Genomic DNA, 20,045 nt, shown 5'->3' with positions numbered 1-20,045 from the left:
CGGGATGGACGACCGGCGCTCTTCCTGGGGGCTTGAATATATCCCCCCCCCCACTGCCAGGTGCCATGGTAACCAGATCATCAATGTTATTCATTTCACCTGTCAGTGGTCATAATGTTGTTAATGTTATGGCTGATTGGTGTTTATAAAAATATAGCACTGTTATAGTCAGTTTCATTTTTCAGCATTTCAGATTATGAAGTCACAATATGTTATGAAAATACACAACAGTTTGTCTACACGTTGTGTGTTACTCCCAAGTCACTCCCAAGGGGATTGGCATGTTTCTGCCAGATCAAACAAAAGCGATTAATCAGAGGCAGGGACAAAGACTTGAACGCTTTGACCTCTGGACCCGTTGAATGGTTGTTTGAGTTGCTGCCGACAGTAAGTCACTGCACTCCGCCTCCCTGCACCTTAAGACGGAACACAAACAGCTTTCCTGCAAACAAGTATGAATGCCATGGCAAAACTAGACGGGAGGGAGAGTGACACAGAACATAACAATAAAACGTTTCTTTAAGGTAAGTATTCTCATCATCGAGCATGGCAGTGTTTGTGCAGAATTCCTTTACTTTTCATAGTGTAGCTTTCTGAATGGAAGTTATTAGCAAGACATCTTGTAAAGCATTTATTTTATTCCTCCCCGCAGTATTTCCTGAAGCCATGAACTCAGCTCAGCATCTGCTCCGGTCTCAGAGAGACTTGCTGCTGAACTGGACTCTGGAGCACCCTGCACCCTTGCTGCGTTGGCTGCGTGATGCTGAGGTGCTTGCCCCTGCCCACTACCTGTCTCTGCTGGAGAGGTCACCTTCCAATGCCGTGGCCCAGGCTCTGGAGATGGTGTGTGCCACTGAGGAGGGCAGCCAGAAGTTCCTGCTGGTACTGAAGGAGGTGCAGGATTATTACTGCAGAGATCTGCAGGTCTGGGTGGAGAGGCACTGCAGGGACGATGTCGTCAGTAAGCCCGCGCCTGCACCTGTAAAAGTCGAAGGTGAGGTTGCTTTAATATACTGGTGGTGGAGTATTTATTATTTATTTAACAAGTACATTTAATATTAAAAGAAAGTTGACAAACTGACGGATTGGAACTCGAGACAATCAAGTTTTACTGCTTGGGTAACAGAGGTGTGAGAAGATTATTAACAGGGTGCAATTAACTGTGATGTCTTGCCAAGTTTATTTTACTGCCTTTGGCAATAAAGGAGTGAAAATGTATGAAGAATATTTGACTATGAGAATTATGGCTCAGGGATCCAGATTGGGAAATATCTCAACAACTATAGGACTGATCCATGTACATTTTTTAACAGAGATTCATAGTGCCCAGTGGATAAATCATATTGACTTTTTGTTGTTGTAATGAATGACCCCGACTCATCATCGAGCGCCAACGTCAGGTCAAAATGTATATTTAAGACTTTGGCTTATTTATTTTTTAACATATAAGTATGTAATAATAAAGTATAAATCCCCAAATAGCCCACGAAATAAGGAATAACCCCACAACATTATTCATTACTCATATTCAACATTAATTATTACTAGTTATTCTCAGACAGATATCGGTATTTGTTGTGTGTAGAGGTGAGTGTGTGTGTACAGTAGTGTGGCAGCGGTGCTGTCATGGGAACTGAAATGGGGGAGATGGAAACAAACAGACAGAAGAACATGCCAGCCACGCCGCGCCACTCCGTGAAGCTTTGAATACCTTTGATACCGTTGGATATTTCTCACTGAAGCTTCGAAGCCCACAAAATGGTATTCAGGACAGCCTTAATTAGAAGAATGCTCAGGCAATACAGTCTCCTGTGAACCTGACATTTTTGAACACATGCATGGTATCCAAACAAACTTGAAATGACTATGTCATATCATATTTATCAAAATGTGTTATTTACCATATGAATCCCATTACATCCACAGAGAAGAAGCCTAACGGCCCCATTGCTAAACTGTTCAAAGGAAAGAGCAAGGGATTTACCCTGACTACTGAGATTAAAGGTATGGATTTATTAACTCATCAAAAAACTCAATTTTACAATAATATATTTAATATTTCTTAAGTGTTTTCTTTCTAGTGATAAAAAATACTTGACTTGTTCCCTTATTTTGAAAATGCATTCAAGTGAAATGATCTTCATTGTGCAGCTAAAGAAGAACTGAAACCTAGCAGGAGTGTAAAACTGGCCAACATCCGAGGTATGTCAATATCTGATATAATATTTATCTTACAGAAAAGTATTAGAGGAGTAATTTGACAATGTATTTTATCTTCCTGTCTTCCATTGCAGTTCCAATTTCTGCCCATAAAACGACGCTACTGAAACGCACCGAGCAGTTAAAGTGTTACTCAGAGGGTGAGGGACAGGCTTCAAACTCAGCTTCTCACATCGAGATCCGCTACACGGACCTTTTTGTGACTGAAGACGATGACTTCGTTGACAGCAGCCAACATGAGTACTTTGACCTGGCGAGCAGACGAGCTCGCATCTATGTCCACCAGGCTTGCCAGCGCATCCGGCCATGCCATTTACTGGGCCCCCAAGGACCATCGGGACGGCCCCCGAAAAGGGTTAAAGTGAAGGGTATCGCTGGTATTGGAAAGAGCGTAGCAGTCCAGAGACTTGTCTATGAGTGGGCGATTGGGAAGAACATGCGTGAATTCACCTGCATTTTCGACCTGCGCTTCAGAGAGCTCAATCTGATTGAAACGCAGCTGAGCTTATTGGAGCTGCTTGGAGAACGGTTCCGCTACCTGAAGGCGGCTCTACCCGATCTTTTCACTACACCGAACTCTTTGCTCTTCATTTTAGATGGATTAGATGAGTTCAAATTCCCCTTGGACTGGAATGGCCCAGACAAAAACATTGACATTCGTTCGAAGGTGCCAGTGTCAGAGATGATGGTGGCTTTGATCAAGGGAAGCCTTCTCCCAGAAGCATCAGTCATTCTCACGACAAGACCATCTACTGAAGCTCCCAAGCGTTTCTTCCAGAGATGCTGTGTGGTGCTGGGCTTTGAGGAGGACCAGGTGAAGGAATATACCACCAAGTTCTACAAAGACAGAAAAGTTGCTGAAAAAGTCTACGATTACATCTTGAACAATGACAACCTCTTCGTGCTGTCCTTCATCCCTCTTTATTGCTACATCATCTGCACCGCTATGGCGGAGTTCTTCTCTTCAGGAAATCAAGACGTTGGTGACTCAAAGTCTCTGGAGCTTAACCCGCCCAGAACAGTCAGTGAGGTGTACTTCTGCTACCTGTTCACAGCAGTCAAGCACCATGCGCTGAGGGGGAGTGCGGATAGAAGCACCTCAAGATCTGAGGTTCTCTCACTGGCAAAGCAGCAGTTGACAAACCTGGGGAAACTGGCATACGAGAACCTTCTACAGAAAAAGATCATGTTCAACAGAGCAGATTTGGAGAACTACGGTGTTACACCTGCTGATGTTCAGAGCACCTTTCTCTGTCACATCCTCCAGCCCCTCAAAGAGGAAACAGTGGAGATGTTCTCTTTCTTCCACTTGACTGTTCAAGAACATCTGGCTGCCCTCTACTGCGCAATCAATCTCTTCAGCCAGGAAGACATAATCCAAGCTCTGGACTTCTGGTGCTTTGGGCTACATCCACCATCCTCCACAGCTGCACCCCTGCAAAACGCAGACCTCAACACGGACAAGCTGGAGAGCCTCCAGATGTTCACACGCTTCTTCATGGGAATGCTCCGAGCTCGGCTGGCAGGTCAGTTGGATGGACTCGTTCTTTCCACCATGGAGCAAGGGGATGGCATCCCCGCCAGGTTGGGGTTGTGGTTCCAAGACCAGTTTAAGGGTAGAAAGCTCAAGAACCAGGCAGCCCTGAATCTTCTCCACTGCCTGATGGAGTTCCACATGAAGGAGGCCACCAGCATGGCAGCACCAGAGATCAAGACACTCAACCTGTTTAAGATGAAGCTGAGTGTTGTGGACTGTGCAGCTATGCACTACGTGCTGCAGTTCTCTCCACACAAGCTGCAGGAGCTCAACTTAGGCTACTCCAACATTGGAAACAGAGGACTAAACAGACTGGGACCAATCCTACACCGCTGTGAATCTCTCTAGTGAGTAACTGATTGACTATGCCTTTCTGTGTGGAGTTTGTATCTTCTTCCTGTGTCTGCATGCTTGTCTGTCTGTGTGTTAAAGGGTAGAATCAAGCCGATTTTGTGCCTGATTCACCCCTCCTGACAACCGTCAGCAAAGACAGATTTTTTGATGGTTCTAAAGAATCTTTTTTCGGATATTCCTGTGTCGTGAGGTATGTTAAGAGTGTTTTTTACATCCCCCGATCGGCTCGTAAGTCCATCCTGGTTGTACTGATCTCAAATCGTAAATATTAAATATGTTCAATATTTACAATCAGATATCCTGTTGTGAAGTGGTAATAAGATGGATCACAGAAATGGAGGACTAATTTGTTGATTCGTGGCAACAACGCGAGTGTTTATTTAATGTGTCTCAATGATTTCATCCATATTGTTTCTTTTTTCTTGGTGAATTTTCAGTTCAAAGTTGTGTAAAAACTCAATGTTTGTCATGTTATGATGCGAGATTTCAATTTTTTTTGAGTCGGGACTTTTGTTGTTCATGAATGGAATCTGTTAGTGTGTGATGTTCTTGCTGTTTTGGCTAAATCATTGCTTACCACACACTATAGGAACAAGACTGTTAGATTTACTGTATCATAACATGTCGTTATGAGTGGGGTCTCTCACATTTTCAAAATCTGTTAAGATTTTAAAAATCTTTTAGTGTGGGCCAGCCTTAACTTTGGTATTTTTCAACTCGGAATCTATTTTCCCATGTTTTTGTGTCTAACTGAGTAATAGGGACAACAACTTCAGAAATTGGCCCAGTACTGAGGGAGAGCGCTGCAGACAGCAGCTGCTCACAGGCTGCAATATGGTGCTATTGGGGCAAGTTGGCACCGTCATTAACGTCCACTATAAGTGCTTGTTTCTGCCATGACAGGCCCTGTTTGTTATTATAAGTGTCTGACATTATGGAAAGAGTCTCGCTCAAGGAGAAGTCTTGTTCTGAAATCTGGCGAGGTGACGTGTTGCCGGAAGACAACGGTGGAATAGTGGAATACATCCATGGTGGAAACGTGAGTGCCAGCTGGGCAGAGTTTGTTGTGTTAGAATACAGAAAGCGTAGCTTAGTGTTGTCTAATATATCTTCAATGCCATGGCTGAATATTTAGATGAATGCGACAATGTGGTGTTTGAATTTGATGGCCACCAGTATTTATTTAAGTCAGAGTATACGGATATTCAGATTTCACAATGAGACTTCTTGAGCGGGACTTGGACACAATAAACAAAGTGAAAGGTAGAAAAACGTTTTATTTCTCTGTAGGGTTCTTTCCATAATGTTGTCACTTATCATAACAACCTGTCAGTGGCAAAAACAAGCACTTTTAGTGGACGTAAACTGACGGTGCTCACTTGCCATCACAGCTCGTTCTGCGGCTGTGGGTTACAGAGCTCTCCCTCAATACTGAACCAATTTCCTAAATTGTTCTCCCCATTAGTCACTTATCCACAAAAACATGAGAAAATAGGGTCCTGGGTAGAAAAATACCATTTACCCAATAACTCTGTGATAGTCACAACCTGGGTGTACCCTGAGAATGCATGTGCCTGAGCATAATACGCATTTTTGAAAAGGGATGAATGGACTGCCAAAAACAATGTCGACGTAATGTTTTTCTTTTCTTTTCCAGTTTGAGGTACAACTGCCTGGACAGGCAAGCAGCTATTTTAGAATCTGCGGTTCTGAAATCGAATGAGTGCCAAGTGAAGAAGCTCTTGTAAGTCTTTACAGAGGATTTATTACAACTATCATAATAACACTTTGAAAAAAAATGGAAGAACTTTTTAATACCGCATACAGCAGATTGCAATTTAATGTCTTTTATTGTTCAGTCATAAGAGAAATAATGATGGAAAACCACTGGGGACAATAATGCCTACAAGTATTTATTAAGATTATGAATTTACTGTAATTTATATCACATTTCTGTCAGTACGTCCCAGCTGTATTTAACAATAATTCCTAGTAATATAATCAACCAATCAGAGTGACCTAAATGTTTTGTCTCCTGACAGCCTGCATAAAAAAGGACATGAAATTCAAGACTATTTTAATGCATTCTAAGGCCTTTGTTTGAGGGGACTGAATTCAATGCTTGAATGCTTCAATGCAAAATGTATTCAACTGCAACACAATTCTTCTACTCATGTATACAGTATGTGTGGCAATAACCTGGGTCCAGAGGGGGTTTTGGAGCTGTGGAACGCTCTGGAGCACAACACCACTGTGGAGGAACTCTATCTGGACATCACCGGCATCACAGAGCGAGGGACAGAAAACATTGTCAACTGCCTCAGCAAAAACACCTCTCTGAAGACACTGACGTAAGACTAAACACATCAACTTCTGCTCAGTGTTCTCGATGTTATAATGTATGGAAGCACTGCCATCTAGTGAGAGTCAATGTAAATGAAAATGAATAACTCTTACCATGCATATATCTCCATCATCAGTATTGTAGGGAATGACATCGGAGAGGTGGGGAGGAAGAGGCTGAGGGAGCTGGAGCAACGTCGACCGGGACTCCGGATTATTGCAAATTTTGTGGATGACCGTGGATTGCTACAGGCGTACTTGGACTGGGTGGAGGAGATCCGGGCAGACAGAGACCAGATGGACTCGGTGAAGAATGCAGACGCCCTGCAGTCGGTGCTGAAGGGGCTCCAGGTGGCAGGAGAACAGGTGGAGAAAGGAGAGAACGCAGAGAAAGCCCAGGAGCTCCGGACAAACATTGTGGAGTTGCTGAAGTCTTCTACTAATCTGATCAGAGGAAGACAAGTCATGTAGCAGACTGTGTGTAAGGGGTTGGGCCCTTATGAAAGCATCTGATGCTTTCATAAGGGCAACTAACATTCTGACTTCTATCTGTAAGAGTGGAATTCATATTAATCCTCTTGTACTGCTTGGGGTCCTGTAGACCTGAGCCCTCTTTAACTACATAAAAAACATACTTAAAGGTAATCTTGAGAAATCAGCAGGAGTACCACAGATTTTTAAAAATTATCCAACTGAACAACCGAGCCCAGTGTTGACAACTCTTTTCCAATGTAAGCAGCTGGCAGCGATAGCTCCAAAAAGTGTCTAAATCTAGCGAGAAAGTCGCCAAGTCGGAAACACTGACAGCCCGCCGCTTCAGGCCTCCCTCCAAAGCCACTCCCCCAAAATTAAATTATCATTATGAACATAAACATATCATCATAGAGCGCTGCAGGAATGAGTCGTAAAACCCAGAAATGAGTTAGCATTTTAGCACTTGCGGTTCCCTCATCTCAAATTCAATGGGTTTTTAGTTAGATGCATGAAATAAGGTCTGTGGTTAACACAAGCTTAAGAGATTTCAACGATTTGTTCTACGATATAAAATCAATAAATACCCAACTTGTGAATTTTGAAGCTTTTACGTGCCTTAAAAAGGCGGTTGCTAATAATTGGCTAAATGAGACTATACTAAACGTCATCACGCCGACTCGTCCTCCTTTACAGCCTCGTTGTGTATACTCACGCTCATACGACCGCGGTGTAATTTGTTTATAGCCTAACGTTAGCTTTTTACTTCTAGCATTGTATTTACTATTAAAAAATCCTAAAAGTGGAGATTATCTTACAGAACAAAACGTAAAGTATCATGAATGTTTGTTTGCAACAGAGTGTTTTTCTGCAATAATCCAAAACCAATGGAAAGATCCCGTTGGCTTTCTGTCGAGGGAACCAGGGCGATGCTGACTTCCTGGTTGGCCTACAGAAGTACGTCATCCCTGCAGCACTCTATACACGTAAATAACAAACATGACTATTGTTTGTACTCACAGCTGTCAAGCTACACGGACAGAGAGCGTGCAGGTATAGACATTCAGGTTGCCCGTCCAATCATTTAATTTGGGCCGTATAAAGTGATTGGACGGCATTATTACACTTCTGCAAAGGACAGGTTTGTTTTTTTCTTTTCTTTTTTATCAGAGCATTTGATTTATTGATTACTGTCGGGATGTACTGTAATGAAACTACAACAGAACTCTGCCAACCAGAGATAACTCTACTATCCCTACCTTTAAAATTGTTTTTATTAGCTTGATTCTTTATGACTTCAACACATTTTATTTTACAATTGCTTACAAATACAATGTTGAACTGATACATGTTTCAGATGTCAGCTATGTTTGTGGTCTCAGAGGCACAATTTATTCTTTGAATGACAGATTGATTTAAAAACACCCACTACGACTCGTTCATTATATGTTTGTTATTGTATTAAGTATGTGTGTGTGGCAGTAATCTGGGTCCAGGGCGGGGTTTGGAGCTGTGGATCGCTCATGACTGAAGATAATTAACAGAATGTGACGCATAAGTAATGGAAAAGAGTGCGTCAACCTTTTGTCACTGTTTTCTTTAGCACTTCCTGTTTTTCCTTTGTATCATTATCATGTTCTGCATAACCATGTTATGAAAGGTGTGAAACATCAGTAAATGTTCTTCCCCATTTTAGAGAACAACTCATTTTACTGTCAAATCGGCAAGAAATGTTGTAAAAACATATTCATTTAATTGTTCAATTTTGGTTTTACAGGTGATTATTTTCAAAGTAGTAATCTATTACTCGTTTTTCTTAGTGTGGTAAATAAGTGCCACAGACCTTCCCTCCCAGATCCCAAATAAGTGTATTCAGGTTTCTCTTATTGGAGAACAGTTTGTTCCTCAGAGGTCAAACAGGGAGGTAGAACCTTCTGGGGTTTAACTGACTCCTCCAAACTTAACTAACGTCACTATGTAGGATAAGGTATCCTACATTTTGATAAACAAATGTAATATATATTTGTTCATACAAAGCCTAGATAACATTTAAAACATGAAATGTTTTCATGTAATAATAATGCCCAATGGTCATTTGTATATTATATAATTATAATGTGTGGTAAAGGGAATGGTTACCACTTCAACATTTGTTTTACATTTTGAGTTTTAATAAAGTCAGATGAAAAGAAAAACACATATTTGAAGGAAATAGAGTGGTTGATTTTGCAATCATTATTACCTCCTTCCAAGGCCAAAGGCGTTTGTTTGTTTGTTTGTTTGTTTATCTGTTTGTTAGCAGGATTACTCCAAAATTTCGCGATGGATTTGAATGAAATATTTTGGAGGGGTGGAGTGTAGCACAATGAACACTCATGATCCGGATACAGGAATATTTTTAAGGATGCCGATCAGCCTGAGCATTAAGACCACAGGGTATCACACATGCGCAGTGTAACTGATGACGCGTGGATGACGAGTGACCCCGCCCCCTTCTGAGAGCAGAGAGATACGTGTATGGATGTGTGGTGAGACTCCGAGGTACGGCGGCGGCTGCTGGCCGTCCGCGGTGAGAAAGAAAAAAGCGGTAGATGACGGGATGAGAGACAACGTAGTGCAACGTTATACAGACATAACAAGGCTGCTGAATGAGAGAAGCATCCGTCAATACGTTACACGGAAACACACCGTGTTAATAATAAGCCGACCACCTCACGGTACCGCCAGCTGTGAGCTGTGATCTGTTTTTAAAGTCACGCACCTTGGCGGAGGTCTGCGCTCTCCGAGTGCCATTCTACTTGGTATTGTTATTTTCTTACATACAGCTGCGGAGTCTGTGAGACCCTAAACAATTGGGACATAAATGACAGATTGATTTAAAAACACCCAGTCAAGAGAGACCACCAAAGGTCAACAGAATGGGATGGTAATGTTGACTCCTATTTTCAGACATTCAACAGCATTAAACTACAGACTGTTCTGAATTTTGACTTCTATTGAACACCACTTTGTTTTCATAACTTAAAGGTACAGTGTGTAGGATATTGCAGCATCTAGTGGTGAGGTTGCATATGGCGTCCAACTGAAACTTCTCCTTTGTGCCAAGCGTGTAGAAGAAATACGGTGGCTGACGCAAAAACATGAATGTCCCGTGAAGAGGACCTGCTCCGTATGTAGATATATATAACAGCTCATTCTAAGGTAACAAAAACACAACGATTCTTATTTTCAGCTGATTATACACTAAAGAAAACATACTTAATATTATATTCCATTTCTGCCAATAGATCCCTGTAAATGCTACACACTGTTCCTTTAAAGAACACTTGCATTTGTGCAAGTTCCTCATTTTCAAGATACTTTCTGTAAGCTGTTTGACAATGCAACCTCACTTCCAAGGAACTTGACTTCAACTTCACATCTCTCATCTATCTGCAAAACAGACCTCTTGAGAACGTAAGTCATTACAACTTCCATAAGAAACATAAGATTAAAATGGCAAGATTTCTTTGATTGAGTTAAAGGTTGGTTCACTGGGCTTTAAATCAACCATCATATATTTGCAAATTTTAAAACAAAAGCAAAGGAAGTTCACAGATGGTCATTGAGAATTGTGCAAAAGTTTCTATTTTGAAATATAAAACTTTTAGGAGGGCAGTCGATTGTGTTTTTTGACATTGTTGACACTGCTCTAGAGTAATGAGCTAATTAAAAATAATTAAATATAAAAGAGCGTACAAAAGAGTACATCAACTTTTTGTTACCATTTGTTTTAGCACTTCCTGTTTTTCCTTTGTATCATTATCATGTTCTGCATAACCATGTTATGAAAGGTGTGATAAACATCAGTTAATGTTTCTTCCCTATTTTAGAGGGAACAACTATTGTTTATCTCTACAGTACAGTGGGATCAGACAGAAACATCCTACCAGTATTGAGCTTTGAATAAATATTACCATGATCAAACTTTTATATAAAGAAATGTTGTAAAAATTACTTATTAATTTAATTGTTGAATTTCTGTTTTACAAGTAATTATTTTCAAAGTAGTAATCTATTACTCGTTTTTCTTAGTGTGGTAAATAAGTGCACTGCATCATCCTGCCTTCAAGAGCTGCTAACAAATTATATAAAACCTATACATTTTTAATTGTATGGAATTTAGGTGAACATTTTAGCGGCTTAAATGTTGCTTTTCCACCCTGATGAAGATTAAAAAATGATATAGGTTCAACAAAATGTCGATCTGAATACTTAAAATGTCCAATTTGACATTGACCTTCAAATAAACCCTGCTCTAAAAATCACATTACTTTAGGGATGAACCGACTCAAACATGTGAACTGTTCCTTCTATAATCTTCAGACTGTTTTAAACTTGATCTTCCGTCTCTCCTGACGATCAAACATGTCTGGGACGCTGAATTCCCTTCTGATTGCCTGTCTGCTGCAAGGTGAGTTGGGGTTAATTTATATATAGATCAATAACTATAAAGATAACAAAAAACAAGATATTTAGTAAGGCATGTGAGCAGTAAAATGGTCTCACTACTGTAAACTATCTAGATTTGTTTCTTGTGTTTCAGGTGCCCTGTGTGGAAAGTTTGAGACATTACTGCCGCAAACTATGGAGGTTCTTAGTGGATCCTGTGTGACCATCCCCTGCTCCTTTGACGTAACAGCCCAATATGAATCAAACTTAGATAGCACATGTAAAGCACTATGGAGAAATGATAAAGGGGCTGTTGTGTTTGACAGCAGTAAACCACAACAAACTACAATAAATGGAGAACTGACAGGAGACTTGACAAGAAAAGACTGCACCACAACCCTGAACAACATGCAACCTGCTTACAGCAATAAATATTACTTCAGAATAGAATGCAATGTTCTGAAAAATAATTTTCCTCAACAAATCTCTATTTCAGTCGAAGGTAGGTTTTAAAGTCTGTTTACTTGCTTTCAGTCATTTATTTCCCTTGTAGAACTGATGTGACCTTGTTTTGCATTCATTGCATTTGGCAAATAGCATAAAAATGGAGAGGAATGACTGTTTATTTAGTGACTGGTTCATATGTACCTTCCCTCCAGCTGATCCTCCCAGACCGACTCTGACTCCGTCCACACTGAAGGTGAAGGAGGGAACCTCAGTGAGTTTGACGTGCTCTGCTCCAGCTCCCTGTCTGTCTCATCCTCCAACTCTGATGTGGACCTCCGGCCTGGGTGACAGTCAGGAGACACTGCAGGAGATTCAGGACAAAACTAAAGTCAAGACCTCTGTTGTGAACTTCACTGCTTCTCACCACCATCATGGAAAGACAATCTCCTGTACTGCCGTCTACAGCAAAGAAGATGGCAGCACTGAGTCAACTGTTAGCCCCAGTTTAACAGCTGATATTTCATGTGAGTTCATTCGTCATCGTTGTAAAATATTGACACTTCCGTTTTTTCAGGAAATAACAAAGTAAAAGCCATGAAACCAAATTTCAACACATGAAATGGATGACAATTTGATTACAGTCTCATTTTCACCTCCACTCCCATTAAAAGTTAACTATTTTCTTATATTAACTTATAACCTTCCTTGACTCAACTTGACTTAACTCTTAAATTTCCTGTCCATTCTTTACAGTTGCTCCACAGATCCTGCCCTCACCTGACTGCACCAAAGCTGCAGCCCAGCTCAACTGTTCCTGCAGGACCGTGGGAAATCCCTCTCCCTCTTTACAGTGGTATTTGGATGGGTTACCTGTCAATCGCTCTGACAGGTTTGCAATCAGCAATGAGTCTCTGAATGACACAGGTCTGAAGAGCATCATCACTGTGAATCAACCACAGGAGACGGATCTTTCCACCTTGCTCTGCAGCAGCTCCAACTCTCTGGGATCTGCCAGTCAACGGTTTTATATCTACAGCCTTGAGCCTCAAACATCTGTGGAAAGTCCAGGTCTGTCCTTTTTGCTAAATACAGGTTTTATTGATTAGTTGGAAACTATCAGGATTTCTTGAAATTCTTTTGATGAACTTGATCTTGAACCCAGTGCCGTATTCTCTATATCTACACAGTATATATCATATCTCTATTTAGTGTTTTTGTTCTTAAATGTTTAGACTGACTGCCTTGTAAGTTCCCACTGTAACAGTTCTGCATACTGTAGGGGAGATGCATGTAATGGATATGTTAGTTAGTCAAACTCTTGGTTTCAGCTTCCATAATTAACATCTATCATGTCTGGGATGGATTTGCCGAGCTTTGATACAACAAAACATTTATTACAAATAGGGCTGAGCGATATGAAGAAAGTCCAATATCATATTTTTACCAAATACCTCATACCGATATTGCGACGATATTGTAGGGTTGACTATCGGTGCTTTCACAAAATATTTACACGATGAGATTTTTGATAAACAACCATCAGTAATGTGGATATAATGACTAAATGGGTAAAGGCAAATAATAGAACAGCTAGAACAGACTGGTAAGTTCAAAACATTACATCACTTCACTGTAATGCAACCTTTAATACCATATTACAATATTAGGATATCTAAAATCTATGATACCTAGTCTCATATCACAATATCGATACAATGTTGATATATTGCCCAGACCTAATTACAAATAACATGAAAACATTTACAACAACGTTTCAACCTACACTACTACTACTAAGACGACATAATGATGAATCTAAAAGCTTCATGTACGTCCAAACGTACTTCACAAAAACATACCCAATATATTTATGCTTCTGACTAACCTACATAATCTGCTGTTCTCTCGCACACAGATTCTTCGGGTCGAGTTTCGCTGCCAGTCTTCATCGGCACCGTTGTTGCTCTATCAGCAGCACTGATATGTGCTCTACTGTTTGCTATCAGGTAGGTAACAGCTAGGAATGAATGTTCAGACTACCACTACGCAGCAAGGTGGTTGTTGTTAATTTAAAGGTACAGTGTGTAGGTTTTGGTGGCATCTAGAGATGTGGTTGCAGATTGCAACCACAGCACCTCTCCGCTCACTCCTTCCTTTCCAAGACTGCGGTAACGTGAGCCGCCGAGTGCAAAAACCGTGGTAATGCCGTTTGCCTCGCTCAGAGGTCATCCTTATCCTGATAACACTACTGTAGAAACATGGCGGAGCAACATAGCGTACTCTGTGAAGAGGACCTGCTCCCCATGTAGATATGACGAGCTCATTCTAAGCTAATGAAAACACAACCATTCTTAGTTTCAAGTGATTATACACTCATAAAAACATAGTTATGAATATTGTATTCTGCTAATAGATCCCCCAAAATGTTACTCACTGTTCCTTTAACTCTCATATAAATATGGTTTTCTAGCTTTACCAGCTCTGTGAGTGGAATAACTCCTGTCCAAAACCAATGTTTAACACCGTCAATATGTTATGAATACACAAAATAATTAATACGTTTCATGAAAAATAACTTAAAGATAGGGTCGACGATGTTGGAAAGCTAGCATAATTTGAAAGTAGCATCGTTTCAGGAGGTCCGTCTAACACACATGCACGAGCACTGCCGCATCGTAACTACTTCACAGACACAGAGCGGAGAGAGGACCTCAACTCAACAACGCTACCTCATGACAAGTAACCGCGGCAGTGCTACTGCAGGGCTGAGTTTTCTCTTCCATTCTCCAGGAAACGTGCGGCGGCGATGCACTTTGAGTTCAGGCTGGTGCACGCCGAGGGTAGAGTGCGAGCAGGGAGGCAGGGAGGCATCTGATTGGTTCTTTCCAAGCGGACCGCGAGGCAGTGATTTTACAGGATTACAGCAGCTACAGATAACGGCTCTTTTCTGGTCCTTTTTCAGAGCTCATCAGTAATGGATCGCTGTCGGCGTGTTAAGACCATTTCAACCAGTAGAACAAATAGTGTAGACTGGAGAACATCGTCAACCCTGCCTTTAAATTAAAAACCAGGGTTGATTGTGTATATGAAAGGGTTAAAACGCGTTGAACGACTCGCCTTTGCGACCTAGGTCGAGAGGTGGGTCAGACCAGGGTCGCTAACAACGGGGGCGGGCCAAACCTATTCGGTTGCAAATGAGGGCGCACAGTCCGTGACGCAACTGTTAGAAATTAATATTTTTATTGCATCACAGATAGGACACAGCTTTTTTTAGTAGAAAAACAAACAATCAAACAATCTTAAATAAGTAAATCATAAATCATAAGACCTCCCTTGCATGAATGAAGGATGAATAGAAAAATGGCAACATAGTGTGAGTCTGTTCTTCCTTACATGATAATTCCTGTATTTTTTAAATCGAGCTCTATTTTTCACTTCTCAACCATGATAGCGAGCTTGACAGCTTTTTCAATTCACTCGTGAAGATCAACTTATTGTGATCATTTTTTATCAGAATCTGTGATAAAATCCTATATCGTCCCATCCTAGTGCTATAAATTCACCTAATATGACCACCATCGTAGCAAATTTTATAATCTAAACTATTCCTGAAGTGCTTATCAGAGTTTGTCTCGCTGATCACAACGAATACATGAGCAGGCTGACAGCCAAAGTTGAAATTAATTGAAATGAATATGTCCATAAGTAAGTTGAATAGAGTGTCCTACTGTCCTATTTTGTAGGGCTCAGAGGACCGGCTGCCGTAATCCTATAAAGAGTCAGTGCACGGGTGACACCAGCACAGCTGTGATGAGTCAAGGTCTGACAAGTGAAGAGCGAAATAAGGTACAGACTGTTTCCTATTTTGGGTATGAGACAGGGATAATCTAACAGAACATCTGTTCCACTGACTGTTCTTTTTTTTGATTATTTCAGGTATCTATCACAACAGAGGAGGATATCTATGTCAACACGATTGTGATGAATAACTCAAATATGGCAAACACTCATCCAGGACATGAACAGGTTGCCGGTAAAAGCTCAGAGAAGAAGAATGAGGAAGGCAGTGATATAGTTTACTCCAGTGTGATTTGCAAGAGCAAGAGCAAGGAGAAGAAGGGAGAAGACTGTGTGGACATGCATCAGCCTGGTAGCTCCTATCTGGAGGAACAGAGGCGCATGGGGGGAGGAACGTACAGTAATTATGCACTGGAGTTGGCAAGTCTATATGACGAAGTGGGGCCTAAAAATGTGGAGAAGGAAGTGGAAAGTAAATACACCCAGGTTCAATTTAATGGCAAGAGCGCTACGCATAAATAGATCACAGTTCTATATTGACCGGAAAAGATGCAAACAAGACAAGAGTGTAGTGAAAATGCCCAGGTTAATTTTAGAGACACAAATATGATGCACAAATAGATCTTGTTTTGTTTATTCTTTGCTGAAACGGTTTCAATTCTATGATAGTTTTTGTGGTAGCGGTGGTGTTTTATATCGTCAGTGTTTTGTCCCTATTACATGTACATATATGAAGGCCTCATATATGTAAAACAACACTGAGAACTAATCAGCACCTCTCCAACTGTCTCACAAAAATGACAAATTTAATCTTTTCCACTCTCTGAAGGCGTCGGCGCCCTCGGCCAACTTTACAGGCTCAGTTTTAGAGTTACAGTGAAGGTATTGGTATCATATGGAATTAGAAAAATCCCAGCATGCTAGCATGAAGGGAAGAATGCTAAATAACGCGAAAAGACGTAGGCAAAATTTTGCTGAGGAAAATGGCAAGGCGATTTTCAAAGGGGTGCCTTGACCTCTGACCTAAAGATATGTGGATGAAAATGGATTCTATAGGAACCCACAGGTCTCCCCTTTACAGACATGCCCACTTTATGATAATCACATGCAGTTTGGGGCAAAAATCAAACTGTTTTTTGCATGTTGTACAAATGTGTTATTTTCGCCTATTCTAAAATGGTGTATTTGAATATTTCTGCATACTGGGGTCCCTAAAACGTCTTTGAATTACATACATTTGGTCTCACTGTAAAGCTGAGACTCTCATGGATCCAATGAGCCCAACTGTATTCATGTGTGATGATGTTAGTCCCCATAGTAGCCATTTCATATAGTGAGACCATTTTTTAAACTTGACCTCACTGTATAAAATGACCTGTGGTGACCTCTAGGATAATCACAGCCTCATGAAGCTTTACCGCCACAAACTAGAGACCTAGAGCATTCAGAGGATGGATGGCTTTCCTAGCTAGATTGACAATAAGGGGGTTTCTGAGCAGTTTACACAACAGAAGTGCTCACCGTCCAATTGCCGAAAAATGCAATTCTTGCAGAAATCTCCAAAATGTCAAAAGTTTTTGAAACCAACGTTTTTTTCTATGGTGTTCCTCAAGGTCTTGGTGTCTTAATGTGGTATTTTGGAGGGATTATTGATCATTTTTATGAATTCTTGAGTGGTTAAAAAAAGGTGGAGGTGGAAAAGGTCAAGGATCACAGGGTTTATTAATCAAATTTAATTATTCAATAAAGCATTAGTGTCTTCCCCCCTATGTATGACAATGCCATTTAATGACAGTCCTATACTATCTTTCAGTTTGTATGTTTCCATAAGATGTCCTCGTGGATGTTCAGACATTATTACAGTGTCTTGTAACACCATGAGACTGAATTTCTGATTTGTAATTATTAAGTGATTTGATGAATGTGCTTCTTCTACCGCTATTTTTACTGCAGCATATCTGCATCATTTACTATTATTGGCTATTATTTTTATCATCAGTGTTATCATCAACTATGGTGGCCGACGTGAACATGTGAATGGCTCTATCTAGAGCCAGTGGTTGTAAGAGTAGCGCAGCAGAGTCAGCGCTTAAAGTGTGTGTGTACGTGGGAAGTGAGTGGTGAAGCAAGAGAGAGAGAGAGAGCGGCGGGGAATGTGTGTGAAAGAACAAGTGAGCTAGCGGAGCGGAAGACAGAGTTAGTTTAAGCTTTGAGAATATCATGTGACTGTACAGTGGAAGTTGCAGTTTGTGCAGAAATAAATGCTGCGGCTCCTCCAGACCAACCGAGGTTTCCTGTGTCTTGTTTCCCAACGCTGAGTGGAGTGACGGTGGTTAACTCCGGAGCGAGTAACGTAATTGGCTGCCGGCTCCATGAAGAGGACTCGCTCCGTATGTAGATAAAAACGGCTCATTCAAAGCCAACAAAGATTCTTATTTTCAGATTAATATACTAAAGAAAACATACTTTATTAATTAATATTCAAATTATTATAATAAAATATGAGTATATATAATATTTATATTATTTTTCATTTTGTATTTTTTTCTATTTTCTATTTTCTATTTTTCATTTTCATTTTTTATTTATTTTTCATATTTATTTTTATTTGTATTTGTATTTTTTTTTCATATTCATTTTTTATTTTTAATTTTTTCATATATTTTTTGTTATTTTATTTTGTTATTTTAACATTTTTAATTATGTTTTTTTTTTCATATTTACTTTTTATTTTAACATTTTTTATAATGTTTTATTTTTAATTTTTAAGCTTAATGTTGTGTTGTTGGCACAACTGACAGCCGTAACCATCATGAAATAACTGCAGTTCCTCTCTTTTGTGCCACACAGTAGCAAAACGCGTTTTTAAATTCCAGTTGAAGTTATTTTTTATTTCATTTTTTTTTTTTTATTTATTTTTCATATTTATTTTTATTTTTTTGTTTTTATTTTTTTTTTTTTTTCATATTCATTTTTTTTTTTCTCTTTTTTTAATAATGTTTTTTTTCATTTTTTTTTCATATCTTTTTTTATTTAGAATTTTTTTATTTAACATTTTTTATTATGTTTCATTTTGAATTTTTAAGTTTAATGTTATGTTGTTTGCACAACTGACAGCCGTAACCATCATAACTGCAGTTCCTCTCTTTTGTGCCACACAGCAGCAAAAAACGCGTTTTTAAATTCAAGTTGAAGTTATTTTTTATTTTATTTTTTATTTTTTTTTTATATATTCATTTTTTTTTTTTTTTTTACATTTTTAATAATGTTTTATTTAGAATTTTATTTTTTTCATATTTTTTTTAACATTTTTATTAATGTTCCATTTTTATTTTTTTTATTTTTCATATTTATTTTTATTTTGAATTTTTTTTATTTTAACATTTTTAATTATGTTTCATTTTGAATTTTTTGTATTTTTTTTTCTATACATATTTACTTTTTATTTTAACATTTTAAGTTTAATGTTGTGTTGTTTGCACAACTGACAGCCGTAACCATCATGAAATAACTGCAGTTCCTCTCTTTTGTGCCACACAGCAGCAAAAAACGCGTTTTTAAATTCAAGTTGAAGTTATTTTTTATTTCATTTTTTTTTTTTTCATATTTTCTCTTTTAATTTATTTTTTTTTAATTTATTTTTCATATTTATTTTTATTTTTATTTTTTTAATTTTTCATATTTACTTTTTATTTTTAAATTTTTATTTTAACATTTTCACATTTTTAATAATGTTTTATTTTTAAGTTTAATGTTGTGTTGTTGGCACAACTGACAGCCATAATCATCACGAAATAACTGCAGTTCCTCTCTTTTGTGCCAGAGAGCAGCAAAACGCGTTTCTAAATTCCAGTTGCATTTTTTTTTTTTTTTTTTCTATTTTCTATTTTTTTTTTTTTTTTAATTTATTTTTCATATTTACTTTTTATTTCAACATTTTCACATTTTTAATAATGTTTTATTTTTAAGTTTAATGTTGTGTTGTTGGCACAACTGACATGCATAACCATCATGAAATAACTGCAGTTCCTCTCTTTTGTGCCAGAGAGCAGCAAAACGCATTTTTAAATTCCAGTTGAAGTTATTTTTTATTTCTTTGAGGGGTTACTGCCACCGCAGAGAGTGGAACAGAAAACATTGTCATCTGCCTTAGAAAAAAACACGTCTCAGAAGATACTCACTGACATTACAGGAAAATAAACCAACTCCTGCTCACAGTAACAACAAATGAACACGCTGCCATCTAGTGTTTGTTAATGGTTATTTCTTCCTTTATCAGCATTGTTGGAAATGACCTCACAGAGGTGGGGAAAAGGAGGGAGCAAATACAACCACGCCTCTGGATGGACTTCAGGCCTACCTGGACTGGATAAAGACGACCTATGCTGAGTGGGTCCAGGTAGATGCAGTGAGGGATGCAGATGATCGCAGTCTGTGCTGGAGG

The 20,045-nt window shown here is 39.2% G+C and overlaps 2 protein-coding genes and 1 long non-coding RNA gene across 9 annotated transcripts in view; 2 read left to right on the top strand and 1 right to left on the bottom strand.

The window, feature by feature from the left end:
• The first annotated feature begins 22 nt into the window (after nucleotides 1-22).
• On the top strand, nucleotides 23-7,245 carry LOC119497791 (NLR family CARD domain-containing protein 3-like). Its single transcript, XM_037786209.1, has 7 exons — nucleotides 23-994; nucleotides 1,927-2,004; nucleotides 2,152-2,202; nucleotides 2,295-4,104; nucleotides 5,769-5,855; nucleotides 6,295-6,462; nucleotides 6,592-7,245. Exons 1-7 carry the CDS (start codon nucleotides 598-600, stop codon nucleotides 6,923-6,925), a joined length of 2,925 nt encoding a protein of 974 aa, XP_037642137.1. The 5' UTR covers nucleotides 23-597; the 3' UTR covers nucleotides 6,926-7,245.
• The window catches only part of LOC119497792, a 68,011-nt gene continuing 48,810 nt past the window's right edge, over nucleotides 845-20,045 (bottom strand). Inside the window, exons 5-6 of one of the 3 annotated variants that reach the window (XR_005208984.1) lie at nucleotides 12,005-12,164; nucleotides 845-979 (exon numbers count right to left, since the gene is read on the bottom strand). This is a non-coding gene — a long non-coding RNA (uncharacterized LOC119497792). Of the gene's footprint in view, nucleotides 980-6,763; nucleotides 6,899-12,004; nucleotides 12,165-20,045 lie in introns of those variants that run through there. The other 2 variants (XR_005208986.1, XR_005208988.1) reach the window with 2 other exon arrangements.
• The window catches only part of LOC119497755 (myelin-associated glycoprotein-like), a 51,527-nt gene continuing 41,738 nt past the window's right edge, over nucleotides 10,257-20,045 (top strand). For 4 of the 5 annotated variants that reach the window (XM_037786135.1, XM_037786132.1, XM_037786134.1 and 1 more), the window contains exons 1-4: nucleotides 10,257-10,381; nucleotides 11,291-11,378; nucleotides 11,511-11,858; nucleotides 12,016-12,327. In XM_037786135.1, the coding sequence (XP_037642063.1) occupies nucleotides 11,333-11,378; nucleotides 11,511-11,858; nucleotides 12,016-12,327 (706 nt within the window). In that variant the 5' untranslated portion in view covers nucleotides 10,257-10,381; nucleotides 11,291-11,332. The remainder of the gene's footprint in view (nucleotides 10,382-11,290; nucleotides 11,379-11,510; nucleotides 11,859-12,015; nucleotides 12,328-20,045) is intronic. The other variant, XM_037786136.1, reaches the window with a different exon arrangement.

The sequence above is a fragment of the Sebastes umbrosus genome, chromosome 11 (genome assembly GCF_015220745.1).
Source record: "Sebastes umbrosus isolate fSebUmb1 chromosome 11, fSebUmb1.pri, whole genome shotgun sequence".
NCBI classification, from domain to species: domain Eukaryota; kingdom Metazoa; phylum Chordata; class Actinopteri; order Perciformes; family Sebastidae; genus Sebastes; species Sebastes umbrosus.
Note: the sequence above shows the minus strand (reverse complement) of the source record. Positions and strands in the feature narration are given on the sequence as shown.